Below are 24,053 nucleotides of genomic sequence, written 5' to 3' on the forward strand. Positions count from 1 at the left end.
TCTTGTAGTGTACTAACAAGTTCTAAAACGCTACTAAATTCTCAGTCTTGACCACTTAGTCACAGTCCAATGTTAAGGATATGTTTTAAACAGCTGTTTCCTAAAGCCTGAACTGAACTGTTGTTCTACAAGTCACTAACCTTGAAGCAAATAAAATGCAAATACTGGTGCTTTGTGTTCCTGTTTTTAAAGGTTTTATTTTTTGGTTATTTTATTACAGACAGAAGTAATGCAGATTATGCAAATGTATAGAACATAAATGGTAAGCAGTAATTGAGGAAAAACACTACAACCATAAAACGAATCAAACACATTTAGCTACATTTAGGTGTTTTCTTCAGCATAATTTAATGTTTTTTTTTTCAACATACTCGGTTTGACATTAAAAAACTGCAATTGCAAGCTGAAGGTACAAAAGGCCTAAAAATGACAGTTTGATGCATAGACCCCCCACTGTGAAGAGAATTTAAACACATTCTGAAGTTGTCAAAAACATATGCTAACTGCTAGACATGACTTTGCTGAACCGCAGAATTAAGTGAAATAATGTTGGGTGTCTGTACTTTGTGACAGCAGGGAAGTTTTATTATTGCACACAAACTTAATATTCACAAGAACCATGTATTAACCATTTTGATGCTATACTCAAATGTATTTATTTTGAATGTGGTGCTTTCTTTTCTCGTTGGGTCCTGCAGACAGACAGCAGCAGTGAGTGACAGCGCCTGCATGTCTGTAGTGGAGTAAGGACTCGGCACAGACATTTCACCCCGCCGGCCGACTACTCCACTGCCCCCGTATGAACAATGTGTAGAGAACTGTGACTAATGCAGAGAACAGTTGACTGAAGTTGTACATTTGTGTGTTAATACAACATTTTATACTTATTTATGAATGATTTATCTTGGTACTATACTGAAATGAATTCTTGTAATATTACAAAAAGAAAGAGTGACACCCATATCCAGAACTATTAAAAATACTTTATACTTTCCATTCTAGCTTCATGTTTTTGTCAATAGTGCACTAAGCAACTTCACGGTGGCAAGTGAGGGGGTTAGTTTCTTGGGGGCATGGTTAACGTAAACCTGGCCAATCACACTGAACCGTAGTTGTATTGTAAGCAATGAGTAAATAATAGCAGCTGTACTCTAGTTGATGTACATGCTTTGGCATATCTGTCGATTGTCAAATTGAATACTGACCCTCAGGACTGGAGACCTGAGAATATATCTGTGTGCTCATCGCCTGCCTATATTGTATACTTTCATAGTATTTCAATCTAATTAAAAAACAAAAAACACAACTTTTTTTGTTGTTGCTACTTTTATTTCTGGGATGCACAAGCATTTTGGGAATACTCCTTATTACAATATTTGTTATGTTTTGAGGACCACATCTCTAACATAAGGGCACTTAAAAATGAACAACATGTCTGGTATGTCAACTCGAATTCTGAATAATAAAAACCTAAAATCCCTTTTTTCTGTACTGCATACTATTATGAAAGTTTTAAGTTTTAGCTCCTTATTTCACTTAATTTATTAAGCAGTAAATGTGGAGCTGCATTGATTGATAACAAAAGCATGCTTTCCATATTTTAACAAACCCCAGACCTAAATGCCATTTTAATGAGAATGAAAATTACATTCATTTAAAGTTCAAGGCAAATACAAGAGAATCCCTAAGTATTGGAGCCATTGTTAATCGTACTTAACACATTCATGTACGGAGGGAAGTTTATAGAAGTAAATAAAATGCAGCGCAAAGATCATCAACAGAATGTAAAACACAGAAGTTGAGTACAAGGATATTCAAGACCGCATAGGAGGCGCTTGCTCACATCATTGTTAGTTTTCTGATTAAATAAACAGTTTATGGGATTGCACCACATAATTCAAAAGTGTATTGATGGGAGTTACTTCTGTACCTATACATGAATCATGAACAACATAAGTATTTTAGCTTGTAATAGTATAATTCATCCTATACAATAGTGTTCTGATTTGCATATACTGTGATTAAGGACATCTCTGTGAATAGTGACTGAAAGAAAAAAATCATAGTAGGCCTTCTGTGAATTTTCTATTTGAAAAGTGTATGACCAAAGCACAACACAATGTTAATACTTTACAAGTTAATACTTGACCAGTTTTTAAATAATTAAAAAAGAATTTAATAATGATAATTATAACAATTAACAAATAATTGGTTACAATCGGACTGAACACGCACAGAAAACAAGCAGGAGCACAGGGGCTGTGGTCCTGCAATTGCACTGAACCACACTGATAAAATAAACCCTCTCAGTTTCATATTCTGTGTCAAAATTCAACATTAAATTTGTATAACCATGGAAAAATACAAAATACTACTTAACCACAGCAGCACTTCAATTTAAACATTTAAAAGCTTTAAATAGTGCCTTCGCTTGTATTTAAATATTGCAAACAAGCATCAGACATATTAGAAGTTTAATCCTGATGTCCTGAATTGAACAGGAGCATCCATGTTGGACAGACCACTATACAGTATAATTTGTGAATATACTACATGTAAAATGGTTAGGCTAGTGGCATAAGCAGGACTATTATATATAGCAGCACTAAAGTGACAAAACCGGAGTGTAGGGACTGAACTGGAGGGGCTTGAGAGTAATGGTGCTGTCGGAGCAGGACTGGGATTCTCAGCACCTGCGTCCAGACTGAATGGCAGCCCCTAAAGGGTGAGCATAGTAAAGCCATTTCTTGATTTCCCTTTATGAACCTTTTCCAAATCATTTTCGCTTGGTCTTTTTATCCTCCTATTTTTAAGTGGATATAGAAATAATTTCCTGATTTGAAATGCAGACCTCCTCGTCTAAACCGCAAAGGGAGAGATTTAAGGAATTCATGCAAAAGTTGCAGTGGGGCGAACAAGAGGAAAGAAACTTGTGTTGAAATGCAAGTGATTGGCATGTTTAACGGTTGCCCTGCTACTTTATTTCCTTTTCTTAATCAATAAGCTTCATTTCCAACCACACAGATTAGGTTTCACTGTTTTGCATTCCGTGATGGATTTGTGAAGCTACATGGTCTCTCATCTGCAGAACCCCGGTGGAAACTCACAGATTGATTAGCAACAATTAATAATTAATGCCTAACATTTTTGTCATAAATAATTATCTACCTGCCAACAGTAGTTCTGTTGTGTCTTTAACTGTCTCACTGTAAAGAGAGAAAAGGAACATCAACAGCCCCACTAATAAGGCATCAAAGTGTCCCACTGACACTTATTAGTAAACTTTAAAGCACTTCAGGAAGTTTAATAATTTATCTTGTATATCTCTTTAACACACACACAGACTAGATAATTATATTCACTCTCAATAGTGCAGATTCTATTCTAAATATTATTTTTCTGTGGTGGAATTCCCATGAATTAAAGCAAGATTCTGTAGATTCTACAAGGCTAGAGCTCACTGTCCATTTTGCTTGTGGTCAGTTGGATGTGGGAGATCTGCAACACTGGGAGAAGCAGCTGGAATGCATTCTGAATGTAGGTGGTGCTGTTTGATCCCTGCAAGGAGGAAAATAAAGAAATGAACTGATGTTGTACTGACAATGCTCAGATCATCAGAAGCATCCAAAGGAAGCACCAGAATTCTAAATAATCTTTTGTATTGTCATAGCGTCAGATCCTTAAGTGACTTCACCGTAGTTTAAGTGCATCCAGTGGTTCCTGGCACACCGCTTTAAAAAACACTCTCATATTCATGAAGGAAATACCTGACAAGAACTGCAACATTACAGCTTCCATGGATCTCAATACTATTATTATTATTACTACCCGATTTCTTCACAGACACCCTTATCCAGGGTGACTTACAATTGTTCCAACATATCACATTATTTTTACATGTATACAGCTGGGCATTTACTGGAGCAATCTAGGTAAAGTGCCTTGCTCAAGGGTACAACAGGTGCCCCCCACCTGGGGATTGAACCCACAACCCTCCACTCCAGAGACCTATCACTACTCCACACTTCTGCCCTGCGTACTAAAGCAAATGCATTTGATACAGCAGTGAAATGTACTGATCAGAATAGGGAGCACTACTCAGGGGGAGGAGTCGGAGACAGAGCACTCACCTCCAGTATAATGCTGTTTACCAGGGGGTTCAACTCTTCAGCTTTCTGCTTGCTCTGAAAAAAACAGAACTGGACATGAGTCATCCATGTAATACTCTCACGGTCTGTTCTTACTAAAAACTCCCATAGAAAAATCATTCCGAAAGGTGTTGTTTTCGACACCAGACAACCAAAGGCAATTAAGACATGACTATAGCCACAGGTGAAAAATGTAGCAGCAATGTAATAAGGCAATGGGCTTTATCTTCATTTTGAAACCAGGGGGATCTTGTACACCGCTGAAACACACTTCTGGTCTTGTTTACAATTATTAAAACAGACTTAACTAACAGGTGATTAACAACACTGGATTTCACAGGATTATCTCCCAGGATTATCTTCTGCAAGAGGTGACAAATGAATTCTGTATATAAGACTCCCGTCGCAGAGCAGTTTGATTCATTTGACGTTTAAAAAAGTGCTAGCTCTTGCGATGATAAAAAGCATGATTATATCTAGTGCCCAGTGGTGACTGCAGCTTTGCCACAAGAGCCTCCAGCTAGTTAACATGACATGGATCAAAGTTATGTGCAAGGGGAGTATTATTGGTATTTAAAGAAAAAAAAAAAAAAGCCTTTTAAATTCTAGTCGACTATAAATATCAGGGCCATACAGACCATCATACACAATAGTTTCATGGCAGCTTGCATATTGCTGAATGTTTCTGAAAGGCAGCCTTCAATTGATCATCATTTCTCAGTCTACGTTGACAGGATTCAGGGGAACTCGGGTAACATATTAATGCGAAGGTTCACTCAATCTACAAGACAGTTTGTGAGTGTTTGTAGACATGTCTGGCTGTGTCACTGCTTTTTTGACAGCCTTTCTTGACAGTTAAGCTGTGAGTAACAGAGACATTTTTAGCCTTACCCCTGCAGCCACCAGCGTGTCAGTAAACTCCTTAGACAGGGAACACACCTCTGAGCACATAGCACTGGTCAGCCTGGAAAAAGGCAAAGAATATGTAAATGCATACACATAATGCACATAAAATATTAAAACCCATGATTTTTGTTAGAAGTGTTAAATGTCTTTCATCTTAATATCACATATTCTGGGATTATCCTTTTTTGTTGGCTTTTAAACTGGCGGAATGTCTTAAAAATGCAGTTCAGCACAGCAACACAACAATTACAGAATAGCTGGGGACACTGGGGCCAAGTTTCCCCCTTTCTGTGATCAGACGGTGACTCTCTCTGTCACATACCTGCACGTCAATACAGCAGCCTTTCATGCTCTCAGTCACTCAAACTGTGAGCTTCTAGGATCAAACATTTCTTCCACACTTAAATCTTTCAAGGCAAGAACCTTCTCAGCATGGTATAAATTCTTAAAAGCAATGGATCAGTAACACAACAGGAAGAACTTTTTTTTCCTACCCAGTTTTTCACAGTTTTTTTTGTTGTTGTTGTTGTTGTGGAAAGCACCACCGCACAGGAAATGTAATATGCTTTCTATTGTGGCACACAGTCACTTGTTAAGGAAACCAAGATGGTATGATTTTAACTGAGAATTTTAAATGTCTCATCTGAGGCCTTACCTCCTTAGAAATCCTTACATAAAGCTTTTATGTAACCCCCCACCCCCCAAAAAAAGGAGGTCATCCTTAGTAGCCACCTAACTTGAAAAAGCGAACCAAAGTAGGCCCAGATGCTTCTCCCAGAATCTCCAAGCCGGCACTATACCCAGTGTGGCAGCAGGATGGCAGTGACTGGGCACTTACTTGGCCAGGATGTGCGCCTGCTGTGCCGCGGGACGCTCCACGTCTTGCCCGTGCAGGATCAGCTCTGCCACCTTGTGCAGCTGCTCAATGCCCCGCGCCGTGACCTCTGCCAGGCTGCCCACCGCGGACTCGTAGATACCCTAAAATTCACAGTACGACACACAACACTGCTCAGCTCGAGTCTCTGCAGTCTCAAGGGGTTTCTTTTTTTTTCACAGGCCTGTTCAGCTGGTTCAAAAGCTGAAAAATCCCTTCAAGTTTGCCTTTTATCTCATAAGATACTGACCCCCCCAATGTTGCTACATCGTCTTTCATTTTTAAAGATACAATAAGATTTGGAAAATAAACTGCAAATTAAAATCAAAAGGGGTATTTAATCTTCCCTGGTAATGAGCCTATTTCTGCTCTTCAGGGTCATCCTTTCAAACATCTCCTTACCTCTACCGATTTCAGACTGCTCTCTTCTGTGTTGCTCTCTTCTTTATCTTCTTCAGCACCAAGATCTTTGCTTTCTTTTGTTGCCACTTCATCGGCAGATGTTTCTGTGTAAGATTTCACTTCTTTTACCCAGTCATGCGCTCTTTTTCTGGCCTTGAAACAACAGTAAAAAAATAAAGTGGATTAACGGTCTGTGCTTCGGAACCAGGATCGCCTTTGCGGAGATCAAAGCAACACCTGATATATGTATTTTGACAGATTGGAATATGCTTAAAATGTAATATAGCAAGTTATGATGCTAAGTGAGTGCCTTGAGGGGAGCAATTAAAACACTCTGATTAATTAGTGACACAATAACAGGGATCATAGTGCCATCATTTCATAAATTATTCCGGTATTGAAGTTGCAGAGTTAGAAGCTGATGCACAGGATGCTACTGATGTGAAGAACACATATGTGAACCTCGGCCATCAATACAGATGGCTGTCTTGCTGTTTGGGAAAATTAAAATGGGAATAGAACTGGGGAGAACTGTCACATTTCCAGCTGGTAACCGGTCCCCCACAGTCAAACTCTTTTGTGCAAGAAATGAGAAATGAAGGTGCACGAATTTTCTTTGTGCATATTCCAGAAATGACATACAAAAAAAAAGAATAAATGAGAAAAGTAAACAAAAAGGGAAGAGAATAATGAAAAGGACAAAAACCTGAACATGAAAATCCAAAAAGTAATTTGGAAAAATCATTACTTTAAAATGTTTTTGAAAGTCTTAATGGGTACATTTGAACTCCAGATATAGCTCCAACTTGGTAAATGCCGATATCGATTAAAATCCATTTCTGTTTCTAAGAATAAACCTAATCACATTCTGAAAATGTATTGTTTGTCTGTCAAACACAGATGGATACCTTAAAAACCCAGACATTACCTTGTTCAGTTTGTCTGGCGTGGCAGCGATGTGCAACTCAAAGAGCAGCTCCGTGACAACGTTGACGAACTCCTCTCCGTCATCAGCTGGAGACACAGCACACGGCTCGACCAGCACTGCGACAGACACGGAAAACCATAATGCTCCTTCAGACTATCAAGTCCACAGTCATCCTTAATACATTCCACTTAAAACACCAGAACATCTGAACACCTATTACAATTGTACTGGATCTGTTCCAATGCAATCACCATCTCTTCACTGGCTGGCTCTGTACGGCACGGTCTACAGTTTATATAATTTCAACCAGCTGTCTGACCAGAAGGGTAATATAGTGTCTGGGGTTAAAAGTCAGCCTGAGAGGTGCTCTGCCAACATTTAATAAAAAAAAGTACCCACAATAAATGTCTCTTGACACACATTGCACTGGTTGGACAATAGGGCCTATAATTTCCACTGCCAGCCCCATCTCTTGTCACTGCGGACATGAACCTGTGCTACGAAGTTGTATTCCTGTCTCTGAGATATATATAACACCATGTGAACTCCTCTTACATGCACTTCTATCATTTGCCGCTACCCAGACCCAGGTGTAGAAGCCAGGACAATTACATCCACGTCCATAAAGGTATAAAAAAAGACAGAGCTCACCTTTCTCCTCTCCCTCCACTTCTTCTTCAAAGTCCTTCTCTGTGAAGATGTCTTTAATGGCAATCAGCTCCTTCTTCAGGGACTCTAGCTGCTCTTCCTCTAGTGACATTAAGACAGCTTGAACCTGCACAGGAGGAAAACATTTTATAGGCACATCCGCCAATTCCTCAGAATGCAAAATATGTGCTTGTATTAGGTACTAAATAGGTACTGAATCAGAAAACACAATCAGTACTCATATAAAAGTACTATAACAGAGCCTTGTCACTTTCCAGGCTGGAGTGAGAGTGCATTGAATGTAACACATGATTGGTATGCATATTATATAGTTAAACAGGCACTGCAGTAATGTACATTTGCACAATGCTTTAAAGCTGGGCCCGTGTTTTATTTTTGTTCAGGTGTGCTCTATGTGAGAATGCTGCACCTCGAACTCTCCTTAAAGAGCCTCGAGCAGTACGCTGTGTTCCCAGTGTTCAGGTGCTGCTTCCCTGTACTTGCCTTTGCTTCGCTCTCATTAGACAGGATTTCCAGAGCTTCCAAATGGGACAGTCCCTGGAAGTCATCAAACAGAATCCCGTAGTGGACCGTGGGCTCGCTCACCAGCTGACTGCTCATCCTCTCCCTCTCCTTCTCTTTGGCTTCCTTTAACATCTAGAGAAACACAGCAGGCCGAGATCAGAGACACTCCAGCAGCATAACACCCTGCCCTGACATTGAGAGGGAAAGTGAAACTTCTTTGTGGAGTTTGCTTGACGAAATGTAGTTATTTTGGTTACTTTAGACTTAGGAAGAGATCATAAGCAAAGAAGACCTGATTGAGCACCTGCCTGATTTTATTTTTTAATGCATATCCTTTCCAAAATAACAATGGGTAAATGAATGATGCAGGACAGATTGGCATCTAAGTCTTGGACCAGTTTTGCACTGTGACAGGTAAAGAGGATGATGGAACTCAGAATTAAGGAACATAAACCTCACAGATGGACACGGTTGCCCCAGCTGCACTGCAGAGCGACTTGAATACATTGAATATTTAATATAAAATAAAAAAGTGACTTTACAAAATGGTAAACAAGAGCAGAAATTCAGACTTGCACAAAGTAGATGTAAAGGACACACTTCTGTCTTGTTTTGTTTAACTCAGAGTGATCAATAACTTTCCGAGATGTGTGTTTGAGGCTGGTACATGCAGGACCTTTGAGAAGACATGTCTATGATTAGGCAGTTAAGTTGTGGATCATCAGTCATCCTACAGCAACACAAATGGGCTCCGATGGGTCAAAGGGCTGGTTCCTGTTCTTGAGCTTTCTAATCTTCTGAGTGCAGGAATGCTACAGGATGTCTCCACTGTGGCAAAAGAAATGCTGTGTAAGACCTGTCAGGCTAACAATGAGGAAACGAGGCCGGGGACCCTGACTGGTGTCCCAGTGACTGTGCTGTACCTGCGATAGTGACACGGTCCTCTGCATGAGGATTTTGGTCTTCTTAAAGCCAGGGTCACTTTCTGCAAGGACAGTCATTGTTTTCTTCCCAATAAACTCCAGCGCATCCAGCCCGCCTGTTATCACAGACTTTCCCTAAAGGAAAGCAACAAAGAAGAAATTATTGTGACACTTAAAAGCCTGATCCCTTCAGTAGTCGAAATGCAATACACACACCAAACAGCACATTACAACAGTGTGCCCAGTGTGTGTTGTATCCAGACATCTAGCTCAGGACAGGTCCATGGGCAGAAATGTATCTTTCTACACAAATACTGGATTCGGTATGCACCCCATAAATCACTTAAAGTCAATTCCTGTCTGTTCACTTCAGTTGCATGCTTGTTTTAAGTGTTTTTTATTGGCTTCTCCACAGATAGTGCAGACTCCCTTGCAAGAAAACTACCTTGATAATTAGCTCATCTCATAGACACTGAAGTAAAGATTGTTGTAAAAGTGATACATGCAGCTGAAATCGTCCATTTCAAGCAATATTTACAATGATTATGGTTAAAGGTGCCAAACAGCTTGGAGAGGGGGGACAGGCAACTGCACCAGCTTTCCAAAGAAGGAAACATGACAAGGTTTACCATTGCCAGACACGTCCATTGCTCATTGACTCACTGTGTTGTGGACAGCGCTGGTAATGGTGGACAGCACTCCTCGGGACCCAGAGGACGGGGAGGTGGGGGGGCATTCCAGCTGGTCTTGGAGATCCTCTGCTTCTAACACACAGCATAAACATGACACTTAAATGATAACAATAATAAATTCACACTGCACAAAGTATTAAACAATATTGGGTCATCTGAGATTCTCGTTCTGAGATTAAAGACTGCATTTGACTAATCACAGAGGAAAAAAGCCTTGCATGTGAGTCACACAGATTCTTGTTTCTTGTCAGACTCCTGTGATCTGTATTCATTTCAGACACTCCCCAAGCTAATTTCACATAATAACGGCTTCACAGATGGAAAAATATAATTGGTTCCGCTAAACAATGGAGAACAGGGTGGGCTCACACGGCTATCTATATTCAGCTGGTAATCTAGGATACGGTCAAAGACAAAACTTTTCACCCGCCTGAATAAACTATACAAAATAAGGAACTGCACAGTAATGGAGTTAAAAAGCAGATTGTATGTTTGAAAAAAGAAACAAAAAATGAAAGAAACATGATATATAGACATCTTTAAACAAAACTTCACAGGTAAAACTAATCCCACATGAATAGACTGCATTTTCCACACTGATTTATTAACGTGTTTCTCCCTTGAACTGACAAGCCTGATCAATATTATGGACAACTCTGAATATGAAATGCAATTGTCTCGTTCTATGGTCATCCTGTTATTTACATCAAATGCAGGAATTCAATATCTTTTGTCACTGCCGCTTGCTGGTCTGACTTTCTGGCGCAGGGCAGAGTTGGCAGTTTACCTGTCACTCCCTCTTTACTGGCCTCTGCCTCCTTGGCCTCCTCAGATGCGGAGGTCGTCCTCGGCCTTCTTAAAGTCACTCCGGCCTTTTCCTTTACGGCGTTGATCCCTTGCCCTGAGCAAAGGTAGAGCAAAAGCCTTAGATGATTACAAACAGAACAGATGTATGCTGGATTGACATTCACAGTGATTGGTTAATAATGGAACATGCAGTGTGTTGTTCATATATGCCAGCACTACGGAAAGAGGCTGCTGGGCGAGGGAAGGGAGAAAGTGGGTGAAACTGTAGAAGCTAATGAACGGATAATGACTGCTTTCACAGCATCTGCACACATCATGACAAATGAGAAGAAAGAACATAAAAGCTGTTTCCATCTTATTTTGCTGCTTGTTTGTGTGACACACAGACTCGGCTCCTAGTGTTTAGCCTTAGCATTTTCCTCTGATTTATTTAATGCATCTACTTTATACATGAGAATTCATAAAAAATAAATCGATCGATGGATTAAAAAAATGCACAAAATTGTGAGATGGCAATTGTGACCTGCTAGCATTTGGTGATTTTGTGGATTTTATATCAACATCTGTCTCCAACAGAATCTATAGTAAATATGACAAAATACGAAAACAGTAAACAGTAAATATTGCCAGCAAAAAGCAAAGGGAAAACTCCTGATATTTGGATGAAATCTCTTTGTGTTACAAGTTTTTCCTGGGCAGAGCCATCTTAGAAGATACTTGTCATCTCTAGCATTCACTCCAGTGGGTTTTAACCTGCTCAAACTGCATGAATGGAGATTCCCAAGCTATTGTGGATAAATTAAAATGATGCAAACAGATTGGGCACCACTGTGACCTTTTTGTCTTCCAGGCCACACTGTAGATAAACGAGTACACATTACACATCATAACAAATAAATATTTGACAATGAAATCCGAGAAACCTTAAATGAGTAGACAAGTAATTAAACCCATCCGTGAGCTTTGCAATACGAGGATTAATTAAGAGCTTTGCCAACCGGCGTTCTTGAAATTAATCATCTCGCACCTGGATTAAATGACATAATTAAGAGCTAACAAAATGTATGGCTCATATTTGTAACAATGTGAGTGTAACTGCAGAAGAAAGGGGATGAAGATTAATGACAGAATATTCCTCCCTTAATTAAACTTTAATCTTTGTGGAACCAAATGTGATTAGAGAAATAAATGTTCTGTGGAAGGCAGTGAAAATCCAAGTCACATCTCCCCACGTTTTAACAGTTTTGTCAGGAAAAGAGCTGTATTATCTGCGAGATCTCTGCACTGTTATCAAACCTCTCCTGAGAATGTTATCCAACAGCACGCACCCCATTAATTTTATCATTTTAAATTAGAAGATTTCCCTTCCGTTTGAGGGAATGCTATTAAATGAATTTGCACACGTTAGAAATCCCATTCCACGAGATATCAGATGTCTCCCAACGACTTGGTTTGCCAAACAAGGGAAAAAAATATACGATGCCTTCCTGCTGTGTGAAAATATAGCCTCTTAATAAAACTACGCTCCTTCCCGCTCCTCTCCCGCTGAGTGCTTTCATGCACCATCCAACGCACCCCAGCCTTTGAAGTTTCCACTCTGATAATCTTTACCAGGGGATAATAGGAGCCTTTAATAAAAGTCTCAAATTGCGACTGTTATTGTTATTATGACATTATTTTGCTCATTTCAGGTTTCCAAAGGGATATGTCTCTGCCTTGTGATTATACAGTATGACTTTCACTGCCAAACATGTGTCATCAATACAGTCTAACTCAAAAGTCTGGGGACAACAAATACAAATAATACATAGAGGGGCACAAATGAGTGAAAACACTACATGATACGTCTGTACTTGTGTTTTTGACATTTTTGCCTTAAGAAAAGGTATTAATAATTGGACACTGCTGGCAAGAACAGAGGTCTGCAGTTGATCGTCATCGATTTCCATGCCCATTATCATCACAGGGTCAGGGGTTCTGGTCCCGATTGCTGCTGCATCACTGGGCAAGGTACTTAACCCAGATTCAACTAGTCACCCCCACTGCAGAACTAAGCATGAGCCCTTACTGGGTGGTTAACCTGAGATGGACCCGGATAAAACCAGGGGAATCCTGTACTCCCAAGTCACATAACTCTACATACACTAGGACAAATGCTCGCCCTGTGGAACACTTTGGTCTGAGAAAAGGGGTTCATCAGAACTCAGCTCAAGCTTTCTGAATGTTTAAGGACTAACAGTACCTTGGTTTTGAAGCACCTAAAAACTTACCCACAGTGGAGGTCGCACTGGTCAAAAGCGATTTACCCCAGGAGCCCCAGCCTCCCCAGCTCTTGTCTTTGGATTCCTGTGGGCACAAAACAACACCAGCTGACTTGAGATATCTTGTCCTCCAACATGTTTTCCATGTGCAATCCAATGAGTTGTACAGTCTCACATTTATACAGAAATTACATGTGGGTTTTTCAATTTTTAAGTTTGATTAGTGTGTAATAGGAGCTGCTCTACTCAATCAGAGCTTTCCTTGTCGTTGGTAAGGCCAAGCCACACTTCATTGGGCTAACAGCCCCTTCCCATGGAACCACTGTCAATGCTAAGCTCAGAGGAACTGAATTTTCCCCGAGAAGATTTGAGTGTAATGTCATACAGTTAACATGTTGCAGTTTTTCTCCCACTGTGATACATCAGCATTCACCCTAAAAGGAAACACAAAGGAGGCTTCGTACTGCGCAGCTGGAGCCATGGTGCGTCACGTTAAAGACAGTACAGTACATGCCTGCTCACTCTCTCCTTCTGGCCCAGTCCGGTCTCCTGTAGCGTCCGGCTCCAGACTCACTGACTCGTGGCACTCGTGGCACTCGTGACTGAGCTGGCAGCCTGCCCCTCCTGTCTCCATGGGCACTGTGCTCTCAGCCCCCGGCACTGCCACATCCTCTGGGGACCTGGGAGCTTCCTCTGTCTGGGGCTCATTGATCCCGCCGGGCAGCTGATCCTTCTCATCCTTCGGCAGAGTATCCGTCACGGGCTCTGATGGTTTGTCTTTCGGTTCTGTGTCCGTCAGACAGGGCTCGTCGTCTCCGTGCGGCTCCAAGACAGGCCCGCTGAGGTCCGGAAGACCGCCATCGCTCCCATCGTGCTGCGACATTTTTCTTTGCAGCTGGAATTCAGAGAGCATGCGATGATGACAGAGCAGTGCTACTCGCTGTCAATGGCTTACAATGTCTTTCACTGAACAAGGTGAAAGGTGCAAGGTGCTTCCCTTTCTGTCTAAGGAGACCTAAATTCAACAAAAATACAGAAAACAACACTGTATAGCAGAATGCAGTGCAATATAGAAAATGAGATGCAGAGCTACAATATAGTTGCAGAAGCAAAACAATCAACAAAAGTGCTTGTGATATGATCTTTCATAGTAAGCAATGTCATATAGCACTGTACCAAAAAGCCTGAGGGACTGACATTGTTATCCCATCAATAATACTGTGAATCTGTGCAGTGATTTTGACCTATCTACTGATCAGTCTTAACTGCTTGCTACAGTAATTCATCCAATCCCTGGACAATTCATGCTATTATCCTATTAGTAGACCTGTCCTTACTGATGTGAGATGAGTCAATGGTGAACAAACTGTGTGTGCAGAGCTACGTTTGCACACGACCATTGCCATTGCTTAGACATCACAGCACACTTCCCACCCAGAGCCGGACTCTCCACTGACCCCGCCGCAGTGCCGGGCGCAACACAGGCCTGGCGATGCGCTCCAACCTGGTTAAAGAGCGACATCATGTGGCACCTCTCTCTCCAGCTCCAATTTCACTTTTTAACTTGTTTTATTTCATAAGTTCATGACTACATTCATGAACAGAGAAGAAACGCTACTAATACATATTATAACCGTAACAGACCAAACAAACACCACGACCTGCTATCTTGATTTAATGCATACATGCGTAGGTTTATGGTAAAGTGTAGCAAAATATTATAAATATTCATAACACGGAACATACTTTACAGGAGCAATTTATTGATTTTCTTTCAAACACCATACAGACATCTATATCCGTTGTACTGAATACAAAACTTTATTTACAAAGGAACCATTGCACCGTATCTGGCAGTGTTTAGAAATATGTGTGCAAAACCTTTGCAGTCAAGTAAGCAATATTTGAATGTTTCCGATATTCTCGTTGGTGTTGTGTACCCAAAAAGTGTTGGCTGCCATTTATAAAATGATTAAAACACGACTAACAAGTTTGAAACAGTGGAGGATCTCACCAGTCCTGTCGCACCCGGCCGCTCCGCTCTCCTCCCTCTCCTCCGCCACGTCGGCAGGCAGCCCTGCTGTTATTGTGGGTGACGTCAGTGCACTCCTGAACTCTGGCTGCAGCGCAGATGGCTCCACCAATGGGATGGGCGGGATTCTGCAGATCTGCGCAGAACTGCGGAGATCTGCGCCGTCAGTGTTGTAGTCCGGATGGAAGCTGTCGGTTATAACACGCTGTGAAATCAGTGTCCTCAGCCTCACCCTCTGGACACTTTGTGTATGGTGGCATGATGTGCACATTAAGGTGTGCTCTGTGTGAGTGTCGTCTTCAGCCTGAACTTCTGACACTGAAGCAGTTATTTATGTGAGGGAGACTGAGGGTGTTGTAGGCTCTGGCCTTTTACAGCTGACTACACAGCAACAGTGTGACTGGAAAGCGACACTAACTAAATAAGCCCAGTTCACTGTATTCTGGGGAGGTGGGGGTCTGATGATGTTTATTTGTACAGAACAATCCCCCCCCCCCCCACACACACACACACACACACACACACACACACACACACACACACACAGACCAGTGGTGTAGTGGTAATAAAGCGGATATACTGTCTGTACACTCCCTTGTCCCCTACAACACTTTAAAAGACTGATATACTAACAGATTGTCACCTACATACACTACTATTACATACTGTAATGTCCCTGCTTCTATACAGCCGTGGCATCATGGGGTTGATGGCCACAGTAGTTGGCTCAATGGATAGGTGGAAACAGACAAACAAGGCATGGAAATGGTGCAAATAAAGGGGATTTATTTACAGTGCTGGGGTGAAATTCATATTATATTTTCAACAATTTGTGCAATAACAATAAGATATCATGATATACACACACACACAAACAACAACTGAATGACATTAGGGGCCCTTCTAATAATCATACAAAAAAATGACAAAAGATTGCTTTTAATCTTCTAAAACCTGAAAAGTTGAGGCACTGGACACATGTAGCTCAAAAGCTTCATTTCTTTTTTCTTGCAGGTTTTATTTTCCTGTGGCAAAACTGTGCAAACACGCAACATACATAAATGTATATGAATTTAATAAATATAAAGTAAAATTGAATATGAAAATATTTAAATTACTCTGGATAATTTAAACAAATTATTGCTACATGGAAAGTAACTCCCCCAAATACAAAAAGTGTATACTATTAAACTACATACTGTAATGTCACCGCTTCTATACAGTTGTGGCATCATGGTGCTGATTACCACTGTGCTGGGCTCAATGAATAGTCTAGTTTAAACAGGCACGAGGCAGGGAAATGGTGCAAAGAGGTGATTTATTATTTACAGTGCTGGGGGGCAAAAAAACAAAAACAAAGCCATAGCTTTAGTGCAGTCTACCACATCCCTTCAAGGGCCCTTCTGTCAACACAAAACACTAATACAAACACGGACAGACAGACAGCAGTGACATGTCAGAACATGTTAATGGGAGTGACCAGATGGGTCCGGTATTTATTTTGGGGTGGCAATTATCGACAAAAATACTTATCGAAAACTGGTAAAGGGAGCTATTTAAGGCACACAATGTTTGTCAATACATTTAATATCAATAAATGTAAACTATAACAGATTGATTGAGAACAATGCATCACTTGTCGTTCTATATTGATTTGGCCAACTATAATTTCATACACTTCACCTTCAAGTCCACCCTCCATAGTCCACTACCACCAGCCATTTTAAACATCTCATCCCAATCTGCACAGTCACATCCCAACTTGTCACCATATTACTATTCCATAAACCCTCAGTTCATCATCAGAATGGTGGCAACGTTCACATATCTGTAATGGCTGATGGAACTAGAGGCATGGTTAGGAGAAAACATGACCTTTACTGCTCACTTCACTTAACAGTCAGTTGTAGCTTCACCTCCCCCTCTTATCCCATCTCAAAAAGATGGGTGAAACGGTGACCACAGTATCCCTTATAAAATTATACTACAAGTGACAGACAAATGTACACATTACATTCAAATTGAATATTGCATTTATTTTGGGATATTAAAGTGCAATAATACACTCACCTAAAGGATTATTAGGAACACCTGTTCAATTTCTCATTAATGCAATTATCTAACCAACCAATCACATGGCAGTTGCTTCAATGCATTTAGGGGTGTGGTCCTGGTCAAGACAATCTCCTGAACTCCAAACTGAATGTCTGAATGGGAAAGAAAGGTGATTTAAGCAATTTTGAGCGTGGCATGGTTGTTGGTGCCAGACGGGCCGGTCTGAGTATTTCACAATCTGCTCAGTTACTGGGATTTTCACGCACAACCATTTCTAGGGTTTACAAAGACTGGTGTGAAAAGGGAAAAACATCCAGTATGCGGCAGTCCTGTGGGCGAAAATGCCTTGTTGATGCTAGAGGTCAGAGGAGAATGGGCCGACTGATTCAAGCTGATAGAAGAGCAACTTTGACTGAAATAACCACTCGTTACAACCGAGGTATGCAGCAAAGCAATTGTGAATCCACAACACGTACAACCTTGAGGCGGATGGGCTACAACAGCAGAAGACCCCACCGGGTACCACTCATCTCCACTACAAATAGGAAAAAGAGGCTACAATTTGCACAAGCTCACCAAAATTGGACAGTTGAAGACTGGAAAAATGTTGCCTGGTCTGATGAGTCTCGATTTCTGTTGAGACATTCAGATGGTAGAGTCAGAATTTGGCGTCAACAGAATGAGAACATGGATCCATCATGCCTTGTTACCACTGTGCAGGCTGGTGGTGGAGGTGTAATGGTGTGGGGGATGTTTTCTTGGCACACTTTAGGCCCCTTAGTGCCAATTGGGCATCGTTTAAATGCCACGGCCTACCTGAGCATTGTTTCTGACCATGTCCATCCCTTTATGACCACCATGTACCCATCCTCTGATGGCTACTTCCAGCAGGATAATGCACCATGTCACAAAGGTCGAATCATTTCAAATTGGTTTCTTGAACATGACAATGAGTTCACTGTACTAAACTGGCCCCCACAGTCACCAGATCTCAACCCAATAGAGCATCTTTGGGATGTGGTGGAACGGGAGCTTCGTGCCCTGGATGTGCGTCCCACAAATCTCCATCAACTGCAAGATGCTATCCTATCAATATGGGCCAACATTTCTAAAGAATGCTTTCAGCACCTTGTTGAATCAATGCCACGTAGAATTAAGGCAGTTCTGAAGGCGAAAGGGGGTCAAACACAGTATTAGTATGGTGTTCCTAATAATCCTTTAGGTGAGTGTATATAACAGTATTAATACAATACATCCCTTAAATTAAAATATACTGTAACCAAGGAAATTAATGCCCATCCCAAGTTTCCACACAAATGAAGTTGTACATAACTCATGTGCTCCTTATCTCTGTATATTTATAGATATCGCCACTAATTTAATAAATAAATCCCTGAATAAAGAGCCTGGGTGGCCATGGCTCCTGCAACCCCTCCCACCCCAAATTAGATATGTGGCACAGGGTGTAGTGAGAGCAGTACACATTCAGGTTCGTGGCTCAGGATTGCTGTAATACTAGGTTATTTAAAGGGGTTAGCGGTGTTTCCCCACTGCATTTTGGGAAACTGGGGTGGGGGGACCCGAAACCCTCTTGGGGGGTCCAGGAGAATGCTCCCCAGGAGAACATTTTTTAAATAGTAATAGTTAAATGCATCAATCTGGTGCACTTTGAGAGGAAAAGAGGCTAGATCCATGAAGCATTTAGTGCTTTTGTAAATCCAATCATAAACCCATGCAGTTGTATTACCTTGGAAGACACACAAGCCTACACTTGAGCCATCAAAGAAATTAAGTAAAAGCTGTCACATGTGCCGTCTTGGTTTATTTAAGGCATTTTCATTCCACTGCAGTCAATAAACGAGAATAAATAAATATACATATAAATAAATATATATAATATATAAATAAAGTGGCAAAGTTGGCATCCTGCATTTGGACACTTAATGTTCCCGTCTCTTGACAAAAAGCTTAATCTGGTTGGCTATTGGCTTGCATCTAACCACCAGCGGCAATGCATTCCAAAACAGCCTTTTATTTAATGCTACAGTTACTGCGGGAGTTGTAGTCCAAGATGTCCTCATACTCCCAAGCCTCATGGATTTTAAATGACTGTAGGCTTTTGGTTAGCCCATTTTTATTTTTTAGGCTTTAGATTTTGGTAAATGGTTATTCCTAATACAGTAACTGGTTTAAATTAATCTAGTTCTAGAGAAACCATTTGGGGTCTGTCAGTCTCTCGTCACACTTACCAAGTCAACTGGTGTGTGAATTCAACAACAATACATTGCTCTAACATTGCTCTGAAGTCCTTAATGCGCCACTAAAGAACATTTCATCACAGGAGATAAATTACATGTTGAGCTGTCTAACTGCATTATCTATCTTCATCCTGGCAGTCTCAGGTGTGGAGAAGCACTCCTCTGTCGAGCTGGAAAGATCACCCTCTGAAAGAAATGTTTTTGCAAATCTTGCTCTTAAATCTTAAGTATCGTTGCTGGAATTGTAAGCAAGGTAACAAAGACAGAAGATCAAATAACGTCTCTAAACACACAAAAGTTGTTGGCCATTTTCTCATTGTGTGACAACTTCATTATCAATCCATGCTGGGAAAGGAACTGGGAAAGATTTAACTGCACTGCAAGAACAATTTATTTTTGGCAAAATAGGAAACCAAACAGAAGCACATATTTTTGTGAAATGTTGCGAACCCTGGCCTTCCATCGGTACCCAGTCTAATTATCTACATTATGCCATTGCTTAGAAGGTCTAAACTGGGAATAACTGCAGCTGGGACAAAAGAAAATGTTGGCTCTCCTTACCTGGCACATTTATTATCCAAGAACACTTTCTTTTCCATCATTTGGTCTTCTCCCTGTGTCAGTAGTCAGTTGCATGTCCTGTGTTCTAGCTTGATTTCTACATAAGATGAGAATGAGGCAGGGGAGTAAGAGGAGCAAGGTGCCAAGGCTCAAACTGAGGGCTAATCCAAAAGAGGTAATGTGAATACAAGGAGATGATTTACCTGTGTGTAAAGAAAATAGAAAGTCAACATTAGAACTGTGAATTAAGAAAATTTTACACCATAATTTAAATAAATTAGGAATACATAATTGTTTCAGTAAGAATGCTTCAGAATTTTTTTTTTAAAAAATCACAAAAGCTAATAAATGCCACTTAAATCTCTAGTACTCATCCCTCTTGATGCTCTACAGAGATGCCACATTGGAGCAAGATGATAAACATTAATACATCGGCCCTCTTTCAAATAGGGAATGGAGAATGAGTTTCAAACACCACTGCTTCGGAGACATACTTATGCACTAATGTCCTTTCCACAGACAATCATACTTTATTTATATAACACTCTTCATACAAAAAGTTCAGGGTGCTCAAGAATCCAAATAAAACAAATACATCAAAGATACCAAAAATCAAATTCAAATTAGGACCATCAGAGCACAGTAATATTATAAAATATTTTTAAAAATGCTGATTTATAATATGTTTTCAGAGTTTTAAAAGAGGACACAGACTTAGCAGCCTTAATCTCATCTGGAAGACAGTTATAGTCTTGGTGCCTTAACTGAGGAAGCAACCTGTCCCTTAGGTTTAGACATCCTCTCATACTTCTCACAACCTAATTGGATGTGCTTTGTATATGTTTTTTCTTCTTTTGTTTTTGCTGGCTACTTGTTTTGCTCTCATGACATTTCATGTTTCTTGGTAAAGTAGCCGTAAGAATAGAGAGCCAGAAGGGTTTTGTGTTTTTAACCATGCTCTGCTATACACTGCTGTAACACTTACCTTCCAAGACCACTTCTGAACACCACAGCTTTTCACCAAGATCGTTATAGACTGTATAGATGCCACTATCATTGTTGGTCAAATTTTTCACAAAAAACTCTGAAGCAGATGCATTAAATTCACATCTGTCTTTGTACTCTGCAGGGGAGGTTGCTTGGTTATAAACTACTGTCATATAAACAAACGTTTGATCTGTTCCAGGCTTCCTCAGTTTCAATACCAAGTTGGGGTCTGTACTGTTAACAGGAATTGTCAAGGTCTCTCCATTCTTTTTACAAATCCGATCTGAAAAAGAAACAGGAAAAAATAAAAAGCCACATTTTATTTCAAAACAAAATGGAAATTAACACCATATAAATAACATTAAAATCTGTATTTCTTATTAAAATATACACACCCCCCATTACAATGTTAAAGACATTAAATATGGAACTCCTCCATTTGGAGCAAGCAGCCTATGACTACAAATATAGATTTTTTTACCAGTTTAGGTCTTAACCATATTTAATTGAAAACAAAACAAATCAGCCATTCATTTCAAGTTTAAATGAGATATAATTTAAAGATCCATATACATGTTTTACGTCCCCTTCACGGTAATCTTTGAACACTATACTAATAGAAGTTTTCAGCTGTCTTTAACAGTGAGTTACTTTTGTCATAACAATTTAAACTACCCAAAAAAAGTAATTAAATTAGAAACATTGTTTTAATAATTATGCAGAATCTTGGATATGTAATTTCATTAAATACTGGAGGCCGCCTGTTTCTATAAAACCTGTTGCGTTTTTAACAGTGTCGTTTAAAACAAATATGGAAATATATATGGATAAAATGTTCAAGGAAAACGCCAGTATTTTATGGCGAGGCAAGTTATGTTTATAGATATCTTCAAGATCGCTTTACTTTTACAGATTTCTACATTCATTTTAGATCGAAATTAACTCAATTTAGATCTCTGCAAATCATTTCAATATATCTGTAAATTACTTCCTGTATGTTGGCTGAGATTATCACTTCCCGTTTACTCATTCAATTAGATGAATGAAAAATCAAATGTTAAATGTTACCTGCTATACAGGTCGCCTTTGCGTCATCGAGTCGAGTCCTGCGCTCCCGAATTCCGAGAACACTACAGTTCCAAACTGTCACAATGCTTTGATCAATGGAATGCCTGTCAGAACTAAATCATACATGCACAGGTGTGTTCTAAACACATGCCTATTACCGTTTCTTCTGAACTTTGTAATGCGGATTTTCTACATATAGCGCTTCACTCAGGACGCGACTGGGCAGCATTTCATTGCCCAACATGTGTGCAGTCATTACGGGAGCGACCTTGTTCTCCTCGCAGTTTCTCGTACTGTGTGTAGCAGGCGTGGGGGTTTATCAGCGGAGAGGCGCTTCCTGCTTTCGCTGATGGGCGCACAGATTCGGCGTCACAATCAAACAAGAGCCTCCGCAATGAATGAAATAGGAGCGCCCGCCAAAGAAGTTAAATGTCTCCTTTTTGTATTGGCAGCATTAGGAAGTACCCAAATGTAAACGTACAGACTGAAAAGTAATGAAAAGCGCATTAAGATTTGTCTACGTTTAAGGGTGACTGGTAGCGCTAACGCAATGAAGCAGGTTCCCCTCAACTAATAACTAACCCGGCACCACAGCTAGCGGGGCAGGTGACGGTACCTCCACCTTGGCTGCTGCTCCCGAATATCTAACGTTTACGCAGTTAAAACCAATCAGAGGCAGGTTCAAGATAAAGACATGCCCAACGGTGTGCTTTACTTGGCAAGTGTATGTCAAGTTGTCTGAAGTTACTTACGTTTACCGCCGCCACACCGATCAAAATCTAGCACCGGTGCTGCAGATACAGAGGCGAAGAAAACCAAAAACAACGTGTTCGTTATGGGAGCAACCATTATTTTTCGCGGACTCTCACACGGGCAGTAAATACTGTCTTCTAGACACCACTGTCTAAGCTGCTCCACATGTCGGAAGTGACGTTGTGCTGACGTCAACACGCTGGCTGCGTCAGGTGTTCAATTGCATATCAATACGCGCAGGCAAGGCACGCCGACTTAGTTAAAAGCTTGGAGTAAACAGTGAGTGTGTAACTTTACACACACACAACAACATATACATTACTGAACTGGCATTACGTTACACTAACCTATGGGAGATGTCCAGTTGGTAAACCAGTCCAATTGTGGGCGTTTCATAATATAAAACTGTAACATCGCCTAGAACTACATACATACATTTACACCATTTGATACGTAGATTCAAAATACACTAAATTAAGCTCAATCTCCTGCAAACCTGATTTGAAAGAAATCGTAACCCACACCAACATGTATAATAAAATGTCATGCAAATGTTGGATTCCGAGTGCGATGCGCCAAAGCAAAGTCTCCAAACAGCATCTCTGATTAAATACTGAACTTAACCTCCATGTCGGGTGTATTGTGAGCATTAAATATAAGCATTAGGATTATTAACTTTGTAATACATACATTCTAAAAAAGAAAATGATACGATTCCAATTAAATGTACTTACCTCTCAGTACTTTAGCCCAGTGTGCTTTATTAAATACTCAGTTGCCTGTTTGGCGCTCTGCCGTACTTCCGCCTGTTAGCAGTGAAATCACTCCGCCTCCAGTCCCTTTTTTCCCGCGAAAAACAGCAAAGTGAAACGACTTGCCAGAGGAAAACACTCCCCCTTTAACTCCGATCAATATGCACCGTGCAGAATGATCAAACAAAAATAATCAGTTTATTATCAAGAACTTAGTATTTTAATAAATAGTACTAACCGATTGACACATTTATTTGTATACAAATCTTTAATGTTTTATTGAGCGCAGAATAGGTTATTTGCCACATTTAAGCATTTTATGACTACGTTGACTGTTTGGGTACGCGGTTAAAAGCGATGGCCTGAGAAGGTGGACATATAACGGTATATAGTATACAGTAAGTATTTAGAAATGTCTTATTTATGCGCCTGACTGCCCAGCCAATCAGGATTGCACATTCACATCATGCTCA

The 24,053-nt window shown here is 40.4% G+C and overlaps 2 protein-coding genes across 12 annotated transcripts in view; one reads left to right on the plus strand and one right to left on the minus strand.

Annotated features, from left to right (window-relative positions):
- Positions 1–994, plus strand: part of LOC136766753 (transmembrane protein 156) — a 17,342-nt gene extending 16,348 nt beyond the window's left edge. For 2 of the 4 annotated variants that reach the window (XM_066720545.1, XM_066720543.1), the window contains 2 exons: positions 221–262; positions 699–994. In XM_066720545.1, the coding sequence (XP_066576642.1) occupies positions 221–252 (32 nt within the window). In that variant the 3' untranslated portion in view covers positions 253–262; positions 699–994. The remainder of the gene's footprint in view (positions 1–220; positions 263–698) is intronic. The other 2 variants (XM_066720546.1, XM_066720544.1) reach the window with 1 other exon arrangement.
- fam114a1 (family with sequence similarity 114 member A1) lies at positions 172–23,662 on the minus strand. Of its 8 annotated transcripts, none has more exons than XM_066720535.1 (17): positions 23,563–23,662; positions 21,006–21,290; positions 20,021–20,223; positions 15,103–15,334; positions 13,629–14,009; positions 13,124–13,199; positions 10,834–10,947; positions 10,018–10,118; positions 9,355–9,489; positions 8,411–8,563; positions 7,910–8,033; positions 7,259–7,374; positions 6,331–6,483; positions 5,893–6,032; positions 5,040–5,112; positions 4,131–4,184; positions 172–3,558 (listed from the first exon to the last, which is right to left on the minus strand). In XM_066720535.1, exons 3-17 carry the CDS (start codon positions 20,059–20,061, stop codon positions 3,451–3,453), a joined length of 2,001 nt encoding a protein of 666 aa, XP_066576632.1. In that variant the 5' UTR covers positions 20,062–20,223; positions 21,006–21,290; positions 23,563–23,662; the 3' UTR covers positions 172–3,450. The 8 variants fall into 8 exon arrangements, with proteins under 8 accessions (XP_066576632.1, XP_066576637.1, XP_066576636.1 ...); XM_066720540.1 differs by lacking the exon at positions 23,563–23,662 and adding an exon at positions 22,828–23,010 and having other exon boundaries at positions 10,018–10,112; XM_066720539.1 differs by lacking the exon at positions 23,563–23,662 and adding an exon at positions 22,828–23,010 and having other exon boundaries at positions 10,018–10,115.
- Between the last annotated feature and the right edge of the window lie 391 nt (positions 23,663–24,053).

The sequence above is a fragment of the Amia ocellicauda genome, chromosome 13 (genome assembly GCF_036373705.1).
Source record: "Amia ocellicauda isolate fAmiCal2 chromosome 13, fAmiCal2.hap1, whole genome shotgun sequence".
Taxonomy (NCBI): Eukaryota; Metazoa; Chordata; class Actinopteri; order Amiiformes; family Amiidae; genus Amia; species Amia ocellicauda.

Bases quoted from the DNA above. Each gene is read 5' to 3' on its own strand.
- fam114a1 (XM_066720535.1), bottom strand. From the start codon at position 20,061: ATGATGGAAAAGAAAGTGTTCTTGGATAATAAATGTGCCAG. The intron at 13,200-13,628 runs GCATGTACTGTA...TTGTGCCCACAG, and splicing joins CAGAAGGAGAGAGTGAGCAG to GAATCCAAAGACAAGAGCTG. The intron at 10,948-13,123 runs GTAAGTTTTTAG...ACCTTTGCTCAG, and splicing joins CAGTGCGACCTCCACTGTGG to GGCAAGGGATCAACGCCGTA.